The 19,262-nt window shown below is 50.3% G+C and overlaps 1 protein-coding gene across 2 annotated transcripts in view; it reads left to right on the top strand.

Moving 5' to 3' along the window:
- The window catches only part of ECHDC1 (ethylmalonyl-CoA decarboxylase 1), a 329,806-nt gene that overhangs the window by 230,316 nt on the left and 80,228 nt on the right, over positions 1-19,262 (top strand). For both annotated transcript variants that reach the window (XM_086927019.1, XM_086927020.1), the window contains exon 5: positions 17,051-17,131. In XM_086927019.1, the coding sequence (XP_086783145.1) occupies positions 17,051-17,131 (81 nt within the window). The remainder of the gene's footprint in view (positions 1-17,050; positions 17,132-19,262) is intronic.

The raw sequence follows: 19,262 nt of genomic DNA on the forward strand, positions 1-19,262 counted from the left end.
ACATTGCCTCTAAGTTAAGCCCGACTACCAGAGGGTGAAACACAGGTTGATTTAGTGACTCTTGTGATTCGCCCTGACAAGGATTGTGTCAGGAAATTTTACTGAACCTCTTTGAGAGTCCTCCTTTACAGGTTTCGCCTACAGATCACTAGTGCCATTCCCTAAAGTGTCCTTTCAGTCTCCCATTCCTCATCATAGGTTGGCTTTCTTGTCAATATCATTTGCTTATTGTTTATTTGATGGCTTCCCTTCCTCTCCTTGTGCTTATCCATCCCCTAAAGCCTAGCTTCTTTACCATCCTTTTGATTGGATGACATGTATCCTTTCATAGTTCACATCAGGAAACAATTTTTTTTAAAACATTCCTGTGGAATGCATGCGTTTTCTTGCTCTCTCCACATGTGCTCTGCCCCTTCACATTCCTGAACCCCTGTGCTCTCTGTGTTGCTTCCGACCACAACCCGCTCATCCATAAAAGTACAGAGACAATTATATTTTTATTAGGTTTCACCGAAAAGCAGACTTTATAATGCTGGTTTTCTTTTACCCTCTTCTTTTCACATGTTACATAAAAGCCCATGCTATAGCACTCAAATATAGCATTTATGTTACTGGGGGAAGAGTCAGGCTTTGTATGAGGCAGAAGATTGACGGGAAATGCCTCTTTTCCCAGAGGCCCTTAAAGCTGCTCCCTGTGATGCTGCAGGTACCATATGGCTACAGAATTTGTTCAAGTTCCTAGTCGTTTGGAAAGTAAATGGCAAACGTTTTCCTTTAAATTCGCACACTTGCTAAGATAGCGTTCATATTCCGTTAGGTACCTTCAACTAATCTTCTGACATTTTTAAACTGAATCACCTCCAGTAAGTGCTTACATTTTAGGTCGAGCCTTGGCAGTGCGCATGCGCTGCAAAGGAAAACGACCTTTTCCGAGCGCTTAGGCTTTTCAGCCAAGCACGTGCACGCCTTCCATTGCCTTCAATAGCAACGCGTGCACATCAGGAGATTCACTCCCGCGACTGAATCCCTCCCCCCTGCTGCCGCGCAAGTGTTTGTTGCTTGTTTCTTTTTCATCTCCACCCCTCCATCACTTGTCAGTGCTGCCCGCTTGCAATCAATCAGTTATTTGTCAGCCCCTGTCAATTCGCCGTTGATTCATGTCAGCTTTTGTTGCTGATTACAAGCCTGATGTGACTCGAAGGAAGAGAGTGCGGCGGAGGGGGGAGAGCCGAGAAGTCTCCTTTCAAAAGAGCCTTTCAATTAAAGGAAATAAATCGTTCTCAAAGTAAACTCAATTTGTATGCACACAAAAGGCGGACCTACTTCATTTAGCTCCGCCGACCCGGACAACCCCGCGCTGCACTCCCTCCCGTTGCCCACTTTAATTAAGAGGGGGCACTCCTTTTTTTTAGGTGGATAAAAAGTCCATATTTGTTAGGTGCTTACAATATTTCTGGCGGTCTTGATGAAACACTTTCTTTGGACTCTTGAGTGCGCGCGTGCATTGTTTCTCCTTCATCTCGCGGCCGTCAGTCAGCATTGGCGCGGGAGGATTGTTTAAAAACAGATGAAGATTGACAAGACGGAGCGGTGCTCGGATGCCAATACTGACAGGATGAACAAACGAGTCCCCGGGATCAAAGGCAGGGCCGGGGCCATTCATTACGGCCCCTGAGAATCTATGCGCAATTACAGCCTTCTCACTTCGGCTATTATATTGATTGCCGATGCCTCGAACAGTTTTATCACCAGCAAAACAGCTTATTTGTTGTCAGTGACTGTGTGTGCAACTCCTTGCCCCGGCTGACTTTTGGGGGTGGGGTAAATATTTCCCGCAACAATATTTTCAGTGCGGCCGGCTTCCACCGAAGGGGATTCATACGGGGCACAGGCCCTGCTCCTCTTTGCGCAAACAAATAAAACCGTTGTGCTTTGGCGAATTTGTTTACACACCAGCTCATTTTGTGTGTACCTTATGGGTTCCGTGTGATTAAAATGTATATATTTTCTGCCTGAACATACACAGCGGTGCCCTAACGGGTCTGCGCACACCTTGTCTTTCGGTTGCATACAGTCAACAAGGTTCAACACAAAAATAGGAGATTATGACAGGATTGTGTTTTAGAAAACACGTTTTCCATTTCAAGTGAAAGTTTAATTACCAGTTAGTGTTACACTTGTGTTCCTGTCCACTGGATATTAAAGTCTGTTTATGTGGACTACTTTGACCCGAGTCGTGAATTCTTTTTGAAACACTTTACTGGAGATTTATAAATACCCCCTAAACACCTCTGACACCAAAAGCCTTTGCACAAAACAATCAGATAAAAATGCGGGGTGGGGGTGAGTGTTTTTATCGTTTTCAGCTCGGGTTGTTAAATAGAGGTGGCTGTTTATTTATTTTTGTATCTAGCGCTCGTGTTCATTTTTTTTTTCTTTCAATTTGCAGCACTATTAGTACGTGCACTGTGCAGAACGGAAGCGTGCATATAGAGTATGTCAGTGTGCGTTTTTCTAATAATTCACATTGACATGAACCCCATTCAGGCACTTTACCCCTCTTGCCACGGAAAGCTGGCAGAATGGTGGTGCCGTGTCTAGGCACTAAATGGAATTCCTGTTATCACCCATTGCAGTGGTCCCGCCTTTTATCAACAGACCGGTGAAAGTCTGAGTCTTCAGAGCGTGACCTTCAGGGCTGAGCGGGGGCGTGTTTCCAAGGGACATGTGTTTGGGAGGAGATATTGGAAGTTATGATCGACATTGCAACGTCCACATAAGTGCAACTGCCAAGACTTGTTAATATTCAACCAAGTTTATCGACTTCAGGAGGAGGAAAGTTAGACCGGGCTTCGCTGTATTTAGTCTCTAGCTTGCAGGGCAGTGAATTCCAGATCTCTGCTGCCCTTCAGCCATCAGAGCTATTTCAGCAGCTTAGTTTCCCCACAGTGACATCGGGGCTGGTGCCAGGGCTTCCAACAGAGTAGTCTGGTCTGATGTGTTAAGTGCTTCGCGATGACTGATGTCGTTTAACTGTCTTTGCTGTTCATCATTGCAGTGTCGTCCTTGCAGACAACCATTCCTGACTTTGGCTTGAGTTAACCGCCGTGGCACCTTTCCTGAGTGACTGTCCTCAGTACAATGCTTCTGTTCGAAATGTTACTGCCACTACATAAATATAAAATAAAAACATCCTGATTAGCAATGACTTGTCAAGAACGTTCAGCCATTATCTCTCATGGTGCCTCGTGCCAGCCTGCCGTGATATCACCAAAGTCCCAGCCCTGCATGGCTGAATGGGTGCACACTTGCCTTGCTCAAGCCAATAGGTCCCGCCTTGGCAAGCTGGTGTGATGGTTAAGGTTTTTGTGTGACTGTGCCGTAAGAATGGAGGAGAACCTGCGCAAATCCCAGTCTAAAAAAACCTTCTTTAGACGCCACCGTTCTATGTAATTTCAATGTCCTCCTGGGAAGTACTAAGCTATTTTGCCAGCAAGGCTGCCCTGCAGAGCAGTTGTGTTAATGTAACAGGTAAAATATGGCTGCCCTGCTTGGAGGCGGCAGTTTGTAGGAGTGGCATAGATTGGGTCCTGCCGCAGCTTTACCCCATGCAGTCCAGGTGCTTCCTGGTACCAGAACCTATTCGTCCCAGACCAGGGTTGGATTCGGATTAAAAATCGGCCAGGCACGCCCACTTACTTATAAGGTCCCAAAGGCGAGACCTATTGGCTATGCCAATGCTTGTTTTCATTGTTTTCTGTTTACCTGTTGAAAAATATACCATGTTCTTTATATAGACTGATAATATTAAATTAATACGAGATACCTTAACATAAGTGTTTCCTTTTCCTCCAGTATTTTCATTTTAATTTTGCTCTTTTAACAATGTTTTAAAAGAAGCATTGCCAAAACCTATAGTTTAGCATGCACATTATAAAGGTGAGACCTATTGGATTTCGCAGTGTTTCTACCGAATGATGCAATGTGTGATCATTTGAGAAAGTTAATTAGCAGATTTCTCGACTCCCAGAGCAGCAGGAGAGAACAAGATGTGCCCATATTTGTACTTAAGACACAGAGAGGGACAGCCTATAGATTGCTTCATTCACCATATAGTGTGATCACCCTTTTTCGTTTCAGTAAAAACAAGGGCAATAGAAGAAATTCTCTCTACAGTACAATCTCTCTACTTTTTTCTCTCTCTCCCACTTATTCTTGGGCATTGTGGTGTTAATAAAGAGCTAATTTGTTCCAACATTTCTTCACAATGGTCAGACCATACCTTGCAATTTATAATCTTTATTTTGTAAGTGTAAATTCCTTTGATTACTATTATAGCTGCTTGGAGTCCTCCGTGTGTGGGGACAGCCACACTGTGCCAGGAAGAGCCCAGGAGGGGAAGGACTACACTCCCCAGCAGCGTTTACGGCCCCTCAATGTGCTGATTAGTGTAATATCACCCGTGGCGCGTGTAGCCGCTTGGAGTCCTCTGTGTGTGGGAAGAGCCGGGGTATGTGCCAGGAAGAGCCCAGGAGGCAAAAGTCTACACTACCCAGCAGCCTTTGTGGCTCCGCAATGCAGTGATAAGCGCAATATTGTCCTGTGGCATGGGCTGCGCGCATGGTTGTGTCCTGGCTAAGGACGAGCCCATCCATGCCGTCAGCGACTGGAAGAGGCTGGGCTGGGGCCCCCTCTGCGCTGTTGACCGCCTGGCACTGGAAATTGAGACTGATAGAAATGGGCTAGTGACAAGCTAAACATCAAGAGATGGGGGAAAGTAGTTAATACCCTCGATTCATTCCTGATCAGGGGGTTGAATTTGCTGTCAAAGGAGATCAAGCTTATTGAATGCCACCTCTCACTCGAGGAAGTGTAGGAGAGGCTTGGATTCAACTACAATGTCTCCGATGATGGATTTTTTGGCCCAAGCAGAGTCGGCAGTAAGTGTGGATCCATCTACAAATCTATGCAGCATCCCTTCAAGTTTTTGCGATGCTGGGGCAATCTCACCGATAGAACCACCAGTTAAAAGGAAAAGGGGAGGCACAAAGTGCCCAAGACCTGTGGGCAATAAAAAGCACTTGTATTATCTAGCAGCAGTCTTTGCCTTTCATATCTGAAAGAAACAGGTTAGTGTTAGATTCTTTACCTTAGAATATGCCCAGGCGTCAGACTGGATCCGGAAAGTTTTGCATAGCAGTACCCCTGCGCGTTGGTAGGCGTCGTCTGCGGCTCCGCGTCCGTCGTTGGCGCCGGGATGACGTCGCCGGAGTACTTAGACACCGCCCTCGCGCGCTGACATCAGTTCTTCTTTTTTCCGCGCCAGCAAGCGCAGATCTGGAAAAAGCAGTACTCCTTAGTCACTTTTTGACTAACTTTTTTGATCTTTTTGATCCTGTTTTCGAGTTGTAAGACTATCGGTGCCGGTAGGGATGCCCAGGTTCAAGCCCTGTGCCGATTGCAACCGACTGATGTCGGTTACCGACCCCCATCGCCGGTGCCTATATTGCCTTGGGGCCGACCTTGATGACAAGTCGTGCTCCGACTGCCGGGCCTTGACGTCGAAGGCTAGGCGGAAGCGGTCCCGTAAGCACCTCGAGCTCCGGCAGTCGTCCCCGCGCCGTTCACGGTCCTGGTCGAGGAGGAGGTCGAAGGACCGGTTGCGGGCCACAGTCATCGAAGCTCGGCGAGTCGACACCATTCGTCGGGCTCCAAGTCCTCAGGTAAGAGGCACAAGAAGTCGAAGAGACGACATCGCTCTTCCGACTCCCCCAGACGCTCGCGCGATGTGGCCGGGGGTTCGGGCGATACCGCCCACGCAGCTCCGCCGGAGCCGCAAGCACCCCTGCCAGCCCCATACCCGCGGTCCCTGGGCTGAACGCGACGCCGGAGGAGATCGATGCCTTCCTCATGGCCATGAGGTCGCTCTCTCCTCCGTCGGGTCCCGCTGTGGCGCCTTCAGGCCCCGCGGCCCTGACTGGGAGCCCAAGCGGGCCAGGTGCTTCTGCCCCTATGCCGTCGAGTGCTTCGGCCCGACGCCGCGGGGCCCCACCGAATCCGGCTCTGGATCCAGGTCGCCGCTGGTCGGCCTTATGACCCATCCGCCAGCGCCTACTCCCAGGGTGTCGCCACCGACGCCGTCCCCGGACAACGTCGTCCCCGGTCCGGATCCGGCGTCGGACCGGCGTTGCTCGACGCCGCTTTCGATGCCAAGAGAAGAACAATTCTTCTATGATCCGGCCCCATCCTTTGAACCTGAGTATCAGGAGATGGGAGGCGATGGAGATTGGGAGGGGTCTGAGGACCCTCTGGCACAGGAGTGCCAGTCGTATCAGGACTGGGCAGTGGATCTAGGGGAGGCCAGTGGTTTGGACACTTCGCCCGACACTGTCTTTGTCTCCCCTCCTACCATGGCTACGGAGGAGGGGGCTGCTTTCAGCGTGGTGCTGACGAGGGCGGCCAAGGCCTTGGCTCTTGAGCTCCCCATCGCGGCCGTGAGGACAAACCTCCTCACCGAGGTCCTTAACACCATGGCTGCTACGACTATTTCCCTCCTATGCTGAGATTTATAGAATACCATGGTTCATGACGAGCTCAGCTCGTCATGAGCACACGAGAGGTGTACCTCATGACGAGCTGAGCTAGTCATGAGCATTGAAGGGGTTAAACCGCAGGCAAGCTCTTCGGAGCCTCTACTGCCGCTTAATGAGGCCCTTACTGACGTTCTGTTGGGCACTTGGTCCAGGCCCGCTGCAGGTCCCCCTGTAGATTGGAACGTGTCCAGGCGCCACCGCCCGGCCCCGGGCGACCCTAGCTTCCTGTCCACCCACCCCACCCCGAGAGCCTGGTTATCTAGGCCTCTAACTCCCAGACCGCATTCCCGACTGCTCCACCTGATGGGGAATCCAAAAGGTATGAGCAGTTCGGAAAGAAGCTGTTCTCCTCACTCAGTTTGGGGTTGCGATCAGTCAACATCGCTTGCCTTTTGGGCCGTTATACCCACTCTCTGTGGAACACGGTCGCGGAAGTGCTGCCAGGTTGCCCGGAGGAGGCCCGGGTCAAACTCGCTCAAGCCCTTGCGGAAGGGCAAGATGCAGCACGGTATTCTATGTGATGTGGGCTGGACACCACGGATTCGCTGGGTAGGGCGATTTCCACGACGGTGGCGGTTCGCCGCCACGCCTGGCTGAGGTCCACCAACTTTTCGGCTGATGTCCAGAATTTCCTCATGGACATGCCGTTTGATGGCTGTCGTCTCTTTGGCGACAAGGCAGACAGTGCGCTAGAGCGTTTCAAGGACTCCAGGGCTACGGCCAAGTCCTTGGGCCTGTCGGGCCAGCACCAGCAAACAACTGCCTTTTGCTCCTTTTGTGGCCAAGGAAGGGGCGCCCCCTCACATCCTGCCAGCCACGGGCAGCAGACTAACATCCAGCGCGGCGGCGGACTTGGTAACCGCTGTGGCGTTGCCAGGGGACAGCGGCCAGGCCAGTCCACATCCACCCCCGCAGCATCCGCCTCAAAGCCTTCCTAGTCCGAGCTTTCAGGCCCATTCGACGCCAGTGGGGGGCAGGGTTCGCCATCACCTCCTCCACTGGCGCACCATCACATCGGACAAGTGGGTGCTGCAAATCGTCCGAAGGGGCTACTCCCTCACCTTCGAGGTGACCCCTCCAGCCATGCCACCGCGTGTCGGGGGATCACTTGCAACTTCAGCAAGAGGAAGTTACGGCCCTCTTGGCCAAGGAGGCCATGGAGCACGTTCCTGGGCCAGAAGTAGGGTGTGGTTGTTAATCCCACTACTTTCTGGTTCCCAAGAAGGCGAAAGGGGGCCTACGTCCTATCTTGGACCTGCGGAACGTCAACGGCTTCCTCCGGAAGGAGAAGTTCAAGATGCTGACTTTGGCTTAGATCTTAGCAGCCCTAGACCCTGGAGACTGGATGGTGATGTTGGACTTGCAGGATGCTTATTTTCACATCCCCGTCCTGCCGGCCCAACGGCGCTACCTGCGGTTCACGGTAGGCCACGAGCACTTTCAGTTTACTGTGCTCCCCGTCGGCCTTACCAGCGCCCCTCGGGTGTTCACGAAAGTGATGGCGGTGGTCGCAGCTCATCTGCGGGGTGCCAGTCTTCCCCTATCTCGACGACTGGTTGTTGAAGGCGGGCTCGCCCCAGACAGTCGTCAGCCACCTCCAGACTACGGCCAACCTCCTGCACCTGCTGGGGTTCTCCAACAATGTGCCGAAGTCACACCTGTGTCCTTCTCAGAAGCTCTTCTTCATCGGAGCAGTTCTGAACTCTGCGCAGTTTCGGGTTTATCCTCCCGAACAGCAGGTTTGGGATATTCAGGCTCTGATTCCGATCTTTCAGCCTTTATCCCGAGTCTCGTCAGGTTGACGCTGCGGTTTCTGGGACTGATGGCCTCCTGCATCCTTCTGGTGCATCACGCCCGGTGGCGGATGCGGGCTCTGCAGTGGGACCTGAAGTTTCAGTGGGCCCAGCATCAAGGCAACCTGTCCGACCACGTCCTGATCTCGGAGGGCACTGCAAGACAGTTGCAGTGGTGGCTCACGGACCGCGATTGGGTCAGCGGCAGATCCCTCTCCCTACCCCAACCGGAGCACGTAGTCGTGACGGATGCGTCCCTCCTGGCCTCGGGGGGCCACATGGGAGAGGCGGAGATCAGAGGCCTCTGGTCTCTGGCGGAGTCCCGGCTCCACATCAACCTTCTGGAGCTGCGGGCAATCCGACTTGCACTGAAAGCATTCCTCCCCTCTGTCCGGGGGAGTGTAGTGCAGGTGTTCACGGACAACACCACCGCCATGTGGTACTCCAACAAACAGGGTGGGGTGGGGTCGTGGACCCTGTGTCAGGAGGCTCTGCGCCTCTGGCAATGGCTGGAACATCAGGGCGTGACCCTGGTGGTTCAACACCTGGCAAGTTCCCTGAACACCAGGACGGACGAACTCAGCCGTCGGTGCATGATGGATCACGAATGGCGTCTGAACTCTGTCCTGGCGCAAGGTCTCTTTCAGCAGTGGGGAGAGCCTTAGTTAGATCTATTCACCACAGAAGAGAATGTGCAATGTCATCAGTTCTGCGCGTTGGAATTTCCAAGGCGGCACTTGCTCGGAGACGCTTTTCGTCGCGAGTGGAGCTGCAGTCTATTGTACCCCTTTCCGCCTATACCGCTTCTGCCCAGAGTGCTGAAGAAGATCAGGCGCGACCGGGCCCAAGTCATCCTTGTGTCTCCGGACTGGGCACGAAGATACTGGTATCCCGAGCTGCTCAGCATGTCAGTCGATCCCCTGATTCGTCTGCCTCTTCAGGAGGACCTTCTGTCGCAGCAGCAGGGGATGGTCCTCCACCCGAACATGTCCAGTCTCCACCTCCATGCGTGGAGATTGAGCAGCAACAGTAGAGGCCATTTGACTTGCCTCCTGAAGTCTGTGATGTGATTCTGGCAGCCAGGCGTCCCTCCACAAAATCGGTATACACTTGCAGGTGGAATACATTTGTGGCATGGTGCACAGCAAAGGCTGTGAATTCTCTTTCTGCCCCCCTTTCAGAGGTTCTCCTCTTTCTTCTTTCTCTTGCCCAGCAGGGCTCTGCTCTAGGCACTATCAAGGTCTACCTCTCTGCCATTTCAGCCTTTTTAAGGCTACCTGATCAGCCTTCTCTTTTCAAGTCCCCTGTTGTAAATAGATTCTTGAAGGGCATCACTCACATGTTTCCTCCTGTTCCCTTCGTGATGCCTCAGTGGGACTTGAACCTTGTTCTTACTTTTTTGATGTGCGCTCCTTTCGAGCCACTTCACAATTGCCCTCTTCGTCTTCTCACTCTTAAGACTGCCTTTCTGGTCGCCATCACCTCTGCCAGGAGAGTGAGTGAGCTCCAGGCTCTTTCTTCCAAACCTCCTTTCCTTTCTGTCCATCCGGACAAAGTTGTCTTTAGAACGCGTCCCTCTTTCCTGCCCAAGGTAGTCACAGCCTTCCACATCGGGCAGTCCATCACCTTGCCCACCTTCTTTCCGCCTCTGCATACCTCGAAAGAGGAAGAGAGGCTCCACCGTCTGGACCCAAAATGTGTGCACTCATTCTATATGACCGCACACGCCAGTTCCGGGTGGACGGCCAGCTCTTTGTTGGTTACGTGGGCACTAAGCAGGGACTGGCGGTGCACAAACGGACCATCTCTCGGTGGGTCGTGTTGTGCATCAAGGTATGCTACTCTTTGGCTAAAAAGGAGCCCCCTGTTGGGCTTAGGGCCCATTCCACTCGGGCCACGGCAGCTACTACTGCCCTGGGTCGGGGAGTCCCCTTGCAGGACATCTGTCAGGCAGCTACGTGGGCCTCGCTGCACACGTTTGCTAGACACTACTGCCGGGACAGTCAAATCCGGAGAGACAGCTTTTTCGGACGTTCCGTTCTCCAGGACTTTCTGGTGTGATTATTGGTTCGCAGACCCACCACCGGGGTTGGTATTGCAGGGGTATCTATTCTAAGGTAAGGAATCTAACACTAACCTGTTTCTTTCAGATGCACAAGTTACTTACCTTCGTTAAAGATAGATCTGTAAGAAACAGTAGTTAGTGTTAGATTCCTTACCGCCCCACCTATCCTCCCTGTTCTGCGAACCGATATCCAGGGTTAAGGTACATCCCTTTGAGGGCCCTAGTTTTATGGCAACAGTGTCGGTTTTCATCATGGCTCTGCGTTCCTGGCTTGGAAAAGCTGTGTATAGAACTGACGTCAGCGCGCGAGGGCGGCGTCTAAGTACTCCGGCGACGTCATCCCGACGACGGATGCGGAGCCGCAGACAACGCCTACCGACGCGCAGGGGTACTGCAATGCAAAACTTTCCAGATCCAGTCTGATGCCTGGGGATATTCTAAGGTAAGGAATCTAACACTAACTACTGTTTCTTACAGATATATCGTTACGGAAGGTAAGTAACTTGTGCTTTGGGTCGCTCTGCCTGTGAAAAAGGACGATTTATGTCTGAAACGCTTAGGCAATCTATTTTATCCCGGGAGTTGCGGATGGTGTTGCTGACTTGTTTTGATCGATGAGAGTGCATCCTAAAGCTTTGGCAAGTGGGGAACTTAATACAATGCACAGCAGCTATGCCGTGGGGATTGCACCACCGCAGGAAAAGCTGGCCGGTGGTTCTGCATGTTTAGAGCCGTTCTGGAATATCGTGTTGGCAGATTATTGATTGCAACGCTGTCTGCTTTCACTGGATAGCCCACTAATGGCTGAATTGATAAAAGTATATATTTAGAGTGACTTTGGTGTTTAAAACTAACTACGAGGCTGATTATAGAACTGCTGTTCCCAGAATGCTATTTTTTCATATCTACGAGCCTCCACCTGTGGGCAATAAAAGGCACTTGTATTATCTAGCAGCAGTCTTTGGCTTTCATTTGGGGTCGCTCTGCCTGTGAAAAAGGACGATTTATGTCTGAAATGCGTAGGCAATCTATTTTATCCAGGGAGTTGCAGATGGTGTTGCTGGCTTATTTTGATCGATTAGAGTACATCCTAAAGCTTTGGCAAGTGTGGAACTTAATACAATGCACACCAGCCATGCCGTGGGGATTGCCCCAGCGCAGGAAAAGTGGGCCTGTGGTTCTGCATGTTTAGAGCCGTTCTGGAATATCGTGTTGGCAGATTTTTGATTGCAACACTGTCTGCTTTCTCTGGATAGCCCACTAATGACTGAATTGATAAAAGTATATATTTAGAGTGACTTTAGTGTTTAAAACAAACTACGAGGCTGATTATAGAACTGCTGTTGCCAGAATGCCATTTTTTCATATCTATGAGCCTTCACCTGTGGGCAATAAAAGGCACTTGTATTATCTAGCAGCAGTCTTTGCCTTTCATTTGGGGTCGCTCTGCCTGTGAAAAAGGACGATTTATGTCTGAAACGCGTAGGCAATGTATTTTATCCAGGGAGTTACGGATATTTATATTGATCATGCAGCCCTCTTTTGTTCTATGATATGGGGGTGGATAACAAGTCTGTAGCAGACAAGGTCCCAAGACCAATCCAAGGAATAATGGCTACATTCTAAAAAGGGATAAAATCAATAAAGAGAGAGTTGTGCCATTGATAATATCTAAAAACAATTGAGTGAGGTATTGATATGCTTAGACCCTAATCACAATCTGGAAGGTCTGATGGTGGTATTCTCTGAGTACTGGATGAAGGTAAAAGTAATCTGGTCAGTTCTGATTCTCCCAAAACGATCCCATTGGTTTGCTGATTTGATGTGTCATATTTAAAGACCTTAAGGGAGCTGCGTGCTGCTCTTAGAATGGTCCCAAGAAATCAGAGACTGGTACGGTCTTTCTGTAACCTATATAGAGAGGTACGGAAGGCCAGAATAAGGGTCCTGAGGGAGGAAACTTGGATAAATCGGTTTCAAGCAGCTGCTACTAAAAACTGTAGGGACTTTGGAAAGTGATTAATGCTCCCTTTCTTAAAGATGATAGTGACCGGACATTAGATATTCATGTCTGGGACCCAGGCCTGCCCAGCTAATATCCGGCAGGTAGCCGTTATATATACTTTGTTCTTTGATATGGCAGAGGTGAGGTGAGGCGTGGACTAACCTAGTGCAGTACTGCAAAGGCCTCGGGCCCTGACAGGGTCCCTATAAATATTTTCTTAGATCATCAAGACCTCTGGGCCCCACTCTTGACCAATATTTGTAATGCTATGAGTAAGGTGAGTCCTCCAGCCTCATGGAAAAGCTCAATAATAATGACCATCTATAAAAAGAGGGACTGGCCTCTACCTCAGAACTATAGACCCATCTCTTTGTTAGATAGTACTGTAAAACTGATGGGGCGCCTACTGTTGAATAGGCTATAGGATTGGGCTAGAAAGAGGAATATACTGATACCATCACAGTACGGTTTCCATAATAGCAAAGGGACCATTGATCAATGCCTCAATTTGAGCTTGACTATGCCAAATACATAATGGCGAAGAATGGTCAGATCTATATGGCATTTATGGATCTGGCGCCTGCCTTTGATTGTATCACCCACTCCAAGTTACGGAAGATAATGGAAGAGATGGGTATAGAGGCAGCCATAATTAATTTAATAGGACAGATGTACGCTCAGGCTACTGCCTACGTTTGCTTTGGTAGGGATGGGGAGTACATAAGGTCTTTTCTGATTAAGCAGGGCATCAAACAGGGCTGCGTCTTTACCCCTTTTTAGGTTTTGCCTGGCGAAAAGATGCGCTCTGCGCATCTTTTTCGCGCAGGCGAAAACCTAATGAGAATAGTACGGGAGACAGGAACGGCCCCCGTCTTTCATTGGCTAGCTCCATAAATGGAGGCTAGCCATTGGAAGACGGGCCTGTCCGTCAATGCCGGACCAGATTCGGGGGCGTTCCCGAGATTTTTTGGCTTTTGGCTACGTCACGCTACATCAGCCAAAAGCCCTCAGGAACGCCCCCGAATCTGGTCCGGCATTGAGCCGGCACCCGCCTTCCTGTGCCCCGTTCCCGCCCCCCTACCGCTGCCTCGGCTCCCAGTTCCCGCCCCCCTACCGCTGCCTCGCTCTCTGTGTCTTCCGGCCCCGTTCCCGCCCCCCTACCGCTGCCTCGGCTCCCAGTTCCCGCCCCCCTACCGCTGCCTCGCTCTCTGTGTCTCCCCAGCCCCGTTCCCGCCCCCCTACCGCTGCCTCGGCTCCCGTTCCCGCCCCCCTACCGCTGCCTCGCTCTCTGTGTCTCCCCGGCCCCGTTCCCGCCCCCCTACCGCTGCCTCGGCTCCCGTTCGAATAACATGCTTGTCTGTGAATGCGGACACCACAGAAACCCAGAGGACTGCGGGCCTCCCTGCACAAAGATTTCAAGATATTACTTGCGCCATGGAGGCACCTATTTCAGAGTACATTGTCTATTTAGATGTTTTTGCTTCGCAGGAAAACAAACCACAATAAAGAAGGACATTGACTTGCAAGGTCAGGTGTAAATACCCCAAAATGTGGCGATATAAACAGGCGATAGACTACGCAAAAAAGATTAATGCACCCTTATAGTGATAGATCGAATACCCTTATAGTGATATAACGAATAGAAAATACTTATAATGTGAAAAAAGACGAATGACTAATTGACACAGGTGTAAATTACTAACAACCACACATGCCTGTAAAATGCAAAGAAACAGTCCAAACAACTTGGCAAGTACAGGATATCGCTGAACTTCAAGGATGTGAGGAGTAAGGGCAGTTAACAGCTACCGTTACTGTGCAATAAACGAGCAGACAATAGGCAGCTCTACATGAGGCTTTGTAAACACACATCTCGCCGCTGTGCTCTCCTTGAAAGTTCATGGCTCTCATTGTGCAAATACGGTTATTTGGGTAATGGCTTTAGGACTTTGGGAAACGTGTGCGGCTCCAGAGGCAGTTTACCTGAGATGGCCATGGCCAGGGGTAGGTTTCCGCGCCTTTCTGCTTCCGTGTCTCCCCGGCCCCGTTCCCGCCCCCCTACCGCTGCCTCGGCTCCCAGTTCCTGCCCCCCTACCGCTGCCTCGCTCTCCGTGTCTCCCCGGCCCCGTTCCCGCCCCCCTACCTGCACAACCAGTCCTTGGCGTCTCTGCTGCGTGCACAGATGCACTCGTGTGCCTCAATTGTGAGGGAGGAGCAAGCTGTTTAAATGGACAGGGTGAAAAAGAATATGTGCTTACAGCGGATACGGGAAGCACGTGCAGGGGTGTGGGTGGGGGGCTGCAGAGGATCAAACATGAAGCACGTGCAGGGGTGGGTGGCTGAAGAGGATCAAACATGCAGATTGAGAATCAGACTTGGAGGAAAACGTGCGCCGTCTGCGGCTGCCGGAGCCAGGAGATCCATTATCAAGGTGAGGAGGGGTTAGTGGGTGCTCTAGAAAAACATGCATGTTATCGAAATGCTCAAAGGTCAGTGTTCACCTTCCTCCCTCTTTCACACTTATTTAACACAGCCTGTTATCGCTTGAGAGAACTTCGGGGGGGGGGGGAAGAGGGGGTATTCCTCATACAAGTGCGAGTTCCTGTCGAGTGTGTGTGTGTAACTTCTACAGGCCCGGGTGGAAACTCTGGCGGGGGCTGTGCAGTTGCACATGTGTCTTCTGGGTGTCCTTACCCAGCGTGTGATTACTTGTGCACACAAGCCAGGGATGTTTCACGAGGTAAGAGAGTTTCTTATTTTTAAACAATGTACTTTTTAACACCCCGCGCGGTCCCCCCCCCCGCCCGCACCCCCAAGTCCCGTCCCCCCCCCCAAGTCCCGTCCCGTCCCCCCCACCCCCAAGTCCCGATGGAAGCTTCTGACCATTTATGGTTGTCCCCGTCCTTATGTTCCCATTTTTGGTTTATAACTTCTTGAACTACAGTAACTCATTATTCCTCTAATAACTAGTATATCTTTTCCGGAAAACCAACTGGCTCTGCAGATTTTCCTTTATTTATTCCAGTATTTTCTAAAGTGTTAATTTAGGGAATTGGATATCCTTAAACAAAGTAGCTTAACTTCCTAGTTGAAATATTCTCTCTATAGGTCAGAACTATGATCTTGAAACTCCAAATATATTTCCCTTACATTTTCTATTGTTGTTGAAATATTATTTCTACTTTTTTTTGCCTTGGTCTTCTACAATAGAATGACATTCCTAGCATACAATTCTCCAAAAGCAACCCCACCTCAGCTTACTCAAATTATGATTCAGAATGCCTTACGCCTAAGAGCTGTTTACGTGCCTCTGTTGCCTGCAATGTGTGGGGGCTCGCAGTGTGTGTGGGGGCTCGCAGTGTGTGTGGGGGGGGGGCTCGCAGTGTGTGGGGGGCTCTGTGTGGCTGTGTGTGTGGGGGGCTCTGTGTGGCTGTGTGTGTGGGGGGCTCTGTGTGGGTGTGTGTGTGGGGGGCTCTGTGTGGGTGTGTGTGTGGGGGGGCTCTGTGTGTGTGTGGGGGGGCTCTGTGTGGGTGTTTGTGTGTGGGATTTGCGAGAGATTAAGCTATTGGCATTGTAAATGACAATGCCATTTATTTATGTTAAAAAAAAACATAAATAAAAATAATGTCAAGAGCAATGCCAATAGCTCTAACTTTAACAAAGGCAAAACCATTGCATTGTAAATGCTTGTTTCTTTTCTATTTATACTGATGGAGTGCAGGCCTCTATGACCGGGTCTACTAAAGATGTCCCCTCTTTTAATGCAGCTTCCCTTCCTATACTGCTTTATGCAGATGCAGTGTTATGAGCAAAAACTGGGGTGGCACTGCAGAAATTTATAGAGGCTTACTCAAATTTTATGAAAGGTCTGGACCTTTGTGTTAATTAATCAAAATCTTTTGTTCTGGTTGCAGGATCACGCCCTAGGAAACTCCCAGCATTTTACATAGACACACGTAGGCTGGAAAGGTGGATACATTTTCCTACATGGGGGTTCTTTTCGACAGAAAGCAATCCTGGGTAGATATGGTAGCTAATAGAGCTCTTGTAATGGAGAAAAGTGTAATGGCCATTTTTAGGTCTCGCCTGAGCCACCGCGTATGCGCTGCCCTGCGAGACTTTAAGTAAGGGCTTTTTAACTTTAAACACACGCTCGTGCATGTGCTTTTTTTTTAATCACACCTATTGGCCTTTGCGTGTGTCTTTCTAAGAAAGACAACACTCAATTGGCCAAAGGCGGGTGCATGGCCAGCCTTCTCTCTGCCTTGGCCTAGAGTCCGAGGGGGCGAGCAGCAGTGCCATCTGTAACCAATTATCTTAATTGGACACAGATGGCGGTCAACGCTGGTCGCGTTTGTTTGCCCTTGTAGCGCGAGCTCGCCCGTTATTAGCGCGGTCATGTTGGTGCGTTGTATGAACTGTACACGGCCATCACTTATAATTTACTGTAATTTTGGCCCTAATTGAGAAAGGGTGGGAGACACTGGTGGTAATAATGTGGAATTTCAGAGAGAATGTGCTGCTCTATCCACAAGAATACTACTTGCTCCTGTGAGTGAAAACTTTGATTCGCATTATCATTTTTTTCTTACAGGCTGCCTCTAGTTAGCGTGGCATTAGTTCAAGGAAAGGCATTGGGAGGAGGTGCAGAGCTGAGCACAGCATGTGATTTCAGGTACATTGACATGGTTTACTCTGAGAACCAGTGTGCATGTTACTTTCATTGGGGTTCTTGAAGGTATGTATTTGTGTTTGCCAGCTACTCAAATCCTCGGTTTTTGTTTTTTCAAATATTTTGCATAGTCTCCGTATCTGTTGCCTTTCAGTGTTCATTGCATGTACATTGCACAAAATATACATAAAAAACAACTTAGGTGAAACATGGGGTTGGGAAGAAGTCCAGGTACTGAACAGCATTCACACTTGAGCAAGTATATATATATATATATATATCTCCTACTGTCGGTCGCCAGTAGGTGGTTATAGTTAGGACCTTGTTTCTATTCAAAAGCGTTTTTTCTTTTGCCAATATCTTTGGCACCGTTTGACGAATCTTTGCAAATTTTGAACTCAGGTCAGGTCCTATCTTAAATGTTTTGGGGTGATTTGTCAAGCGGCGGCCGAGAAAAAAAGGGGGTCCCAAAATGCGTTTTCTCCATGTTAATATCCATAGGAATTGTGAAACTGACTACAGACAGAACTGCTAAACGGAATTACTCCAAATTTGGCAAAAAGGTAGGTCTTGGTCCAGAAAGCGTGTTTTTTTTAAATGGTGTAAATCCATTCAGTAGTTGCTGAGAAATTCATAAAATAAAAATATCGATATCTGAGCACTGAGGAGGATTTGCGCACCCTCCTGAGCACGAGCTTCATTGTGATAGGCTGCCAACACTCCAAACCAGAATGTTGTGGCAGCCATCTTTTGACTCAGTTACGGAGTCACAAGAAAACAGTAAAATAAAGGTTAAAAAAGAAGAAAAGGGGCAGGGTAGAAACACCCTGACCCTCTAGGCCTGATTAAGGGGTCCAACAAGGAACCCCAGGGCCCAAAAAAGCATTAAAAAAGAATCTGCCAAATTCGCCCTGGGTGCGTGAATCCGGCTGAGAAAATAAAAAAATAGGAAGCTGGTGGGGTGATGAGGTCCCCTTGTGTCCTGAGGACTTCAGGAGTGAAGTGGATTTCATCCCCGAACAGCAGTGCGTCAGGCGGCGTTTGCAGAAATGTGTAAAAAGGGGGCTTGGCCCCGGACCACTCTCAGTAATTCAGCAATTAGGGATGCGGGGCCTCCCAGGCCCCCCAAGCCCCGGGGACCGCCACCTCCCCAAGGCTTTCTTATTTTGTGGGTGAGGGGGTCTCACGGGCCCCCCAAGCCCCACGGACCGCCATCTCTTCAGGGTTTTTGTTAATTATTTGTAGGGGGCCTCACAGATCCCCACCCAAACCCTGGGGACCACCACCTCTCCGGGGCTTTTTTGATTATCAAGGGGAGGACTTAGGCCCCCACCCCACAGCCCCGGGGACCGCCACCTCCCTGGGCCATTATTAAAAAAAAAAAAAGAAAGTGTGCGTGGGTGGCTCCTGCCCCTCCCACACTGCCCCGGAGCCCACCACCTCCCTGGGGCATACACTAATTTAAATGTGGGGGTCTGTAGCGGCCCCTGGCCCTGGGGGCCACCACCTCCTCAGGGCTTTGGCAATGTAGGTAGGGGGACGTGTGGTCCCCCTCCTGGAGCCCTCAATGGCTCTGGGGTCCGCCACCCCCCAGGGCCAGCTCATGCAATGTCCCGGGGTATGCTGTTTGCTATGGCAGGGGGGTAGCACGCCTCTCGCCCTCCCATAGCAAACACTGCTTTGCTTCTTGGATGCGAGAGCAGGAAACCTGCTCTCGCATTTTGAAGGCTGGCTGTGCTCGGATGGGGTCCCCGGGGCCAGAAGTGGCTAGGGAAGGGGGTCCATGTGGCCCCCCTCCCATTAAATAAAAATGTGAAAATAAAAAAATTAAAAAACAGCAACTCGCTGAAGGCCCCGCCCCCTCCCTTTATGACTCTGCAAACACGCCCCCTGGTGCGCTCTGCTTTGGGGGATTAAGTACCCGTTGCTAGTGAGGGTCCCTGGGGGCCAACTAGGCCACCAGGAACCTACAGTAAGCCCCACACTGGTGGTACAATGCCACGTCCCTTTTTACACCACTCTCCAAATGCTCCTCTTGGCGCACTGCTGGTGGGGTGATGAAGTCCCCTTGTGTCCTGGGGACCTCAGGAGTGTAGTGGATTTCACACCCCAAGCGTGTTTGCATAGATGTGTA

This window comes from Lissotriton vulgaris, chromosome 6, assembly GCF_964263255.1.
Source record: "Lissotriton vulgaris chromosome 6, aLisVul1.2, whole genome shotgun sequence".
Taxonomy (NCBI): domain Eukaryota; kingdom Metazoa; phylum Chordata; class Amphibia; order Caudata; family Salamandridae; genus Lissotriton; species Lissotriton vulgaris.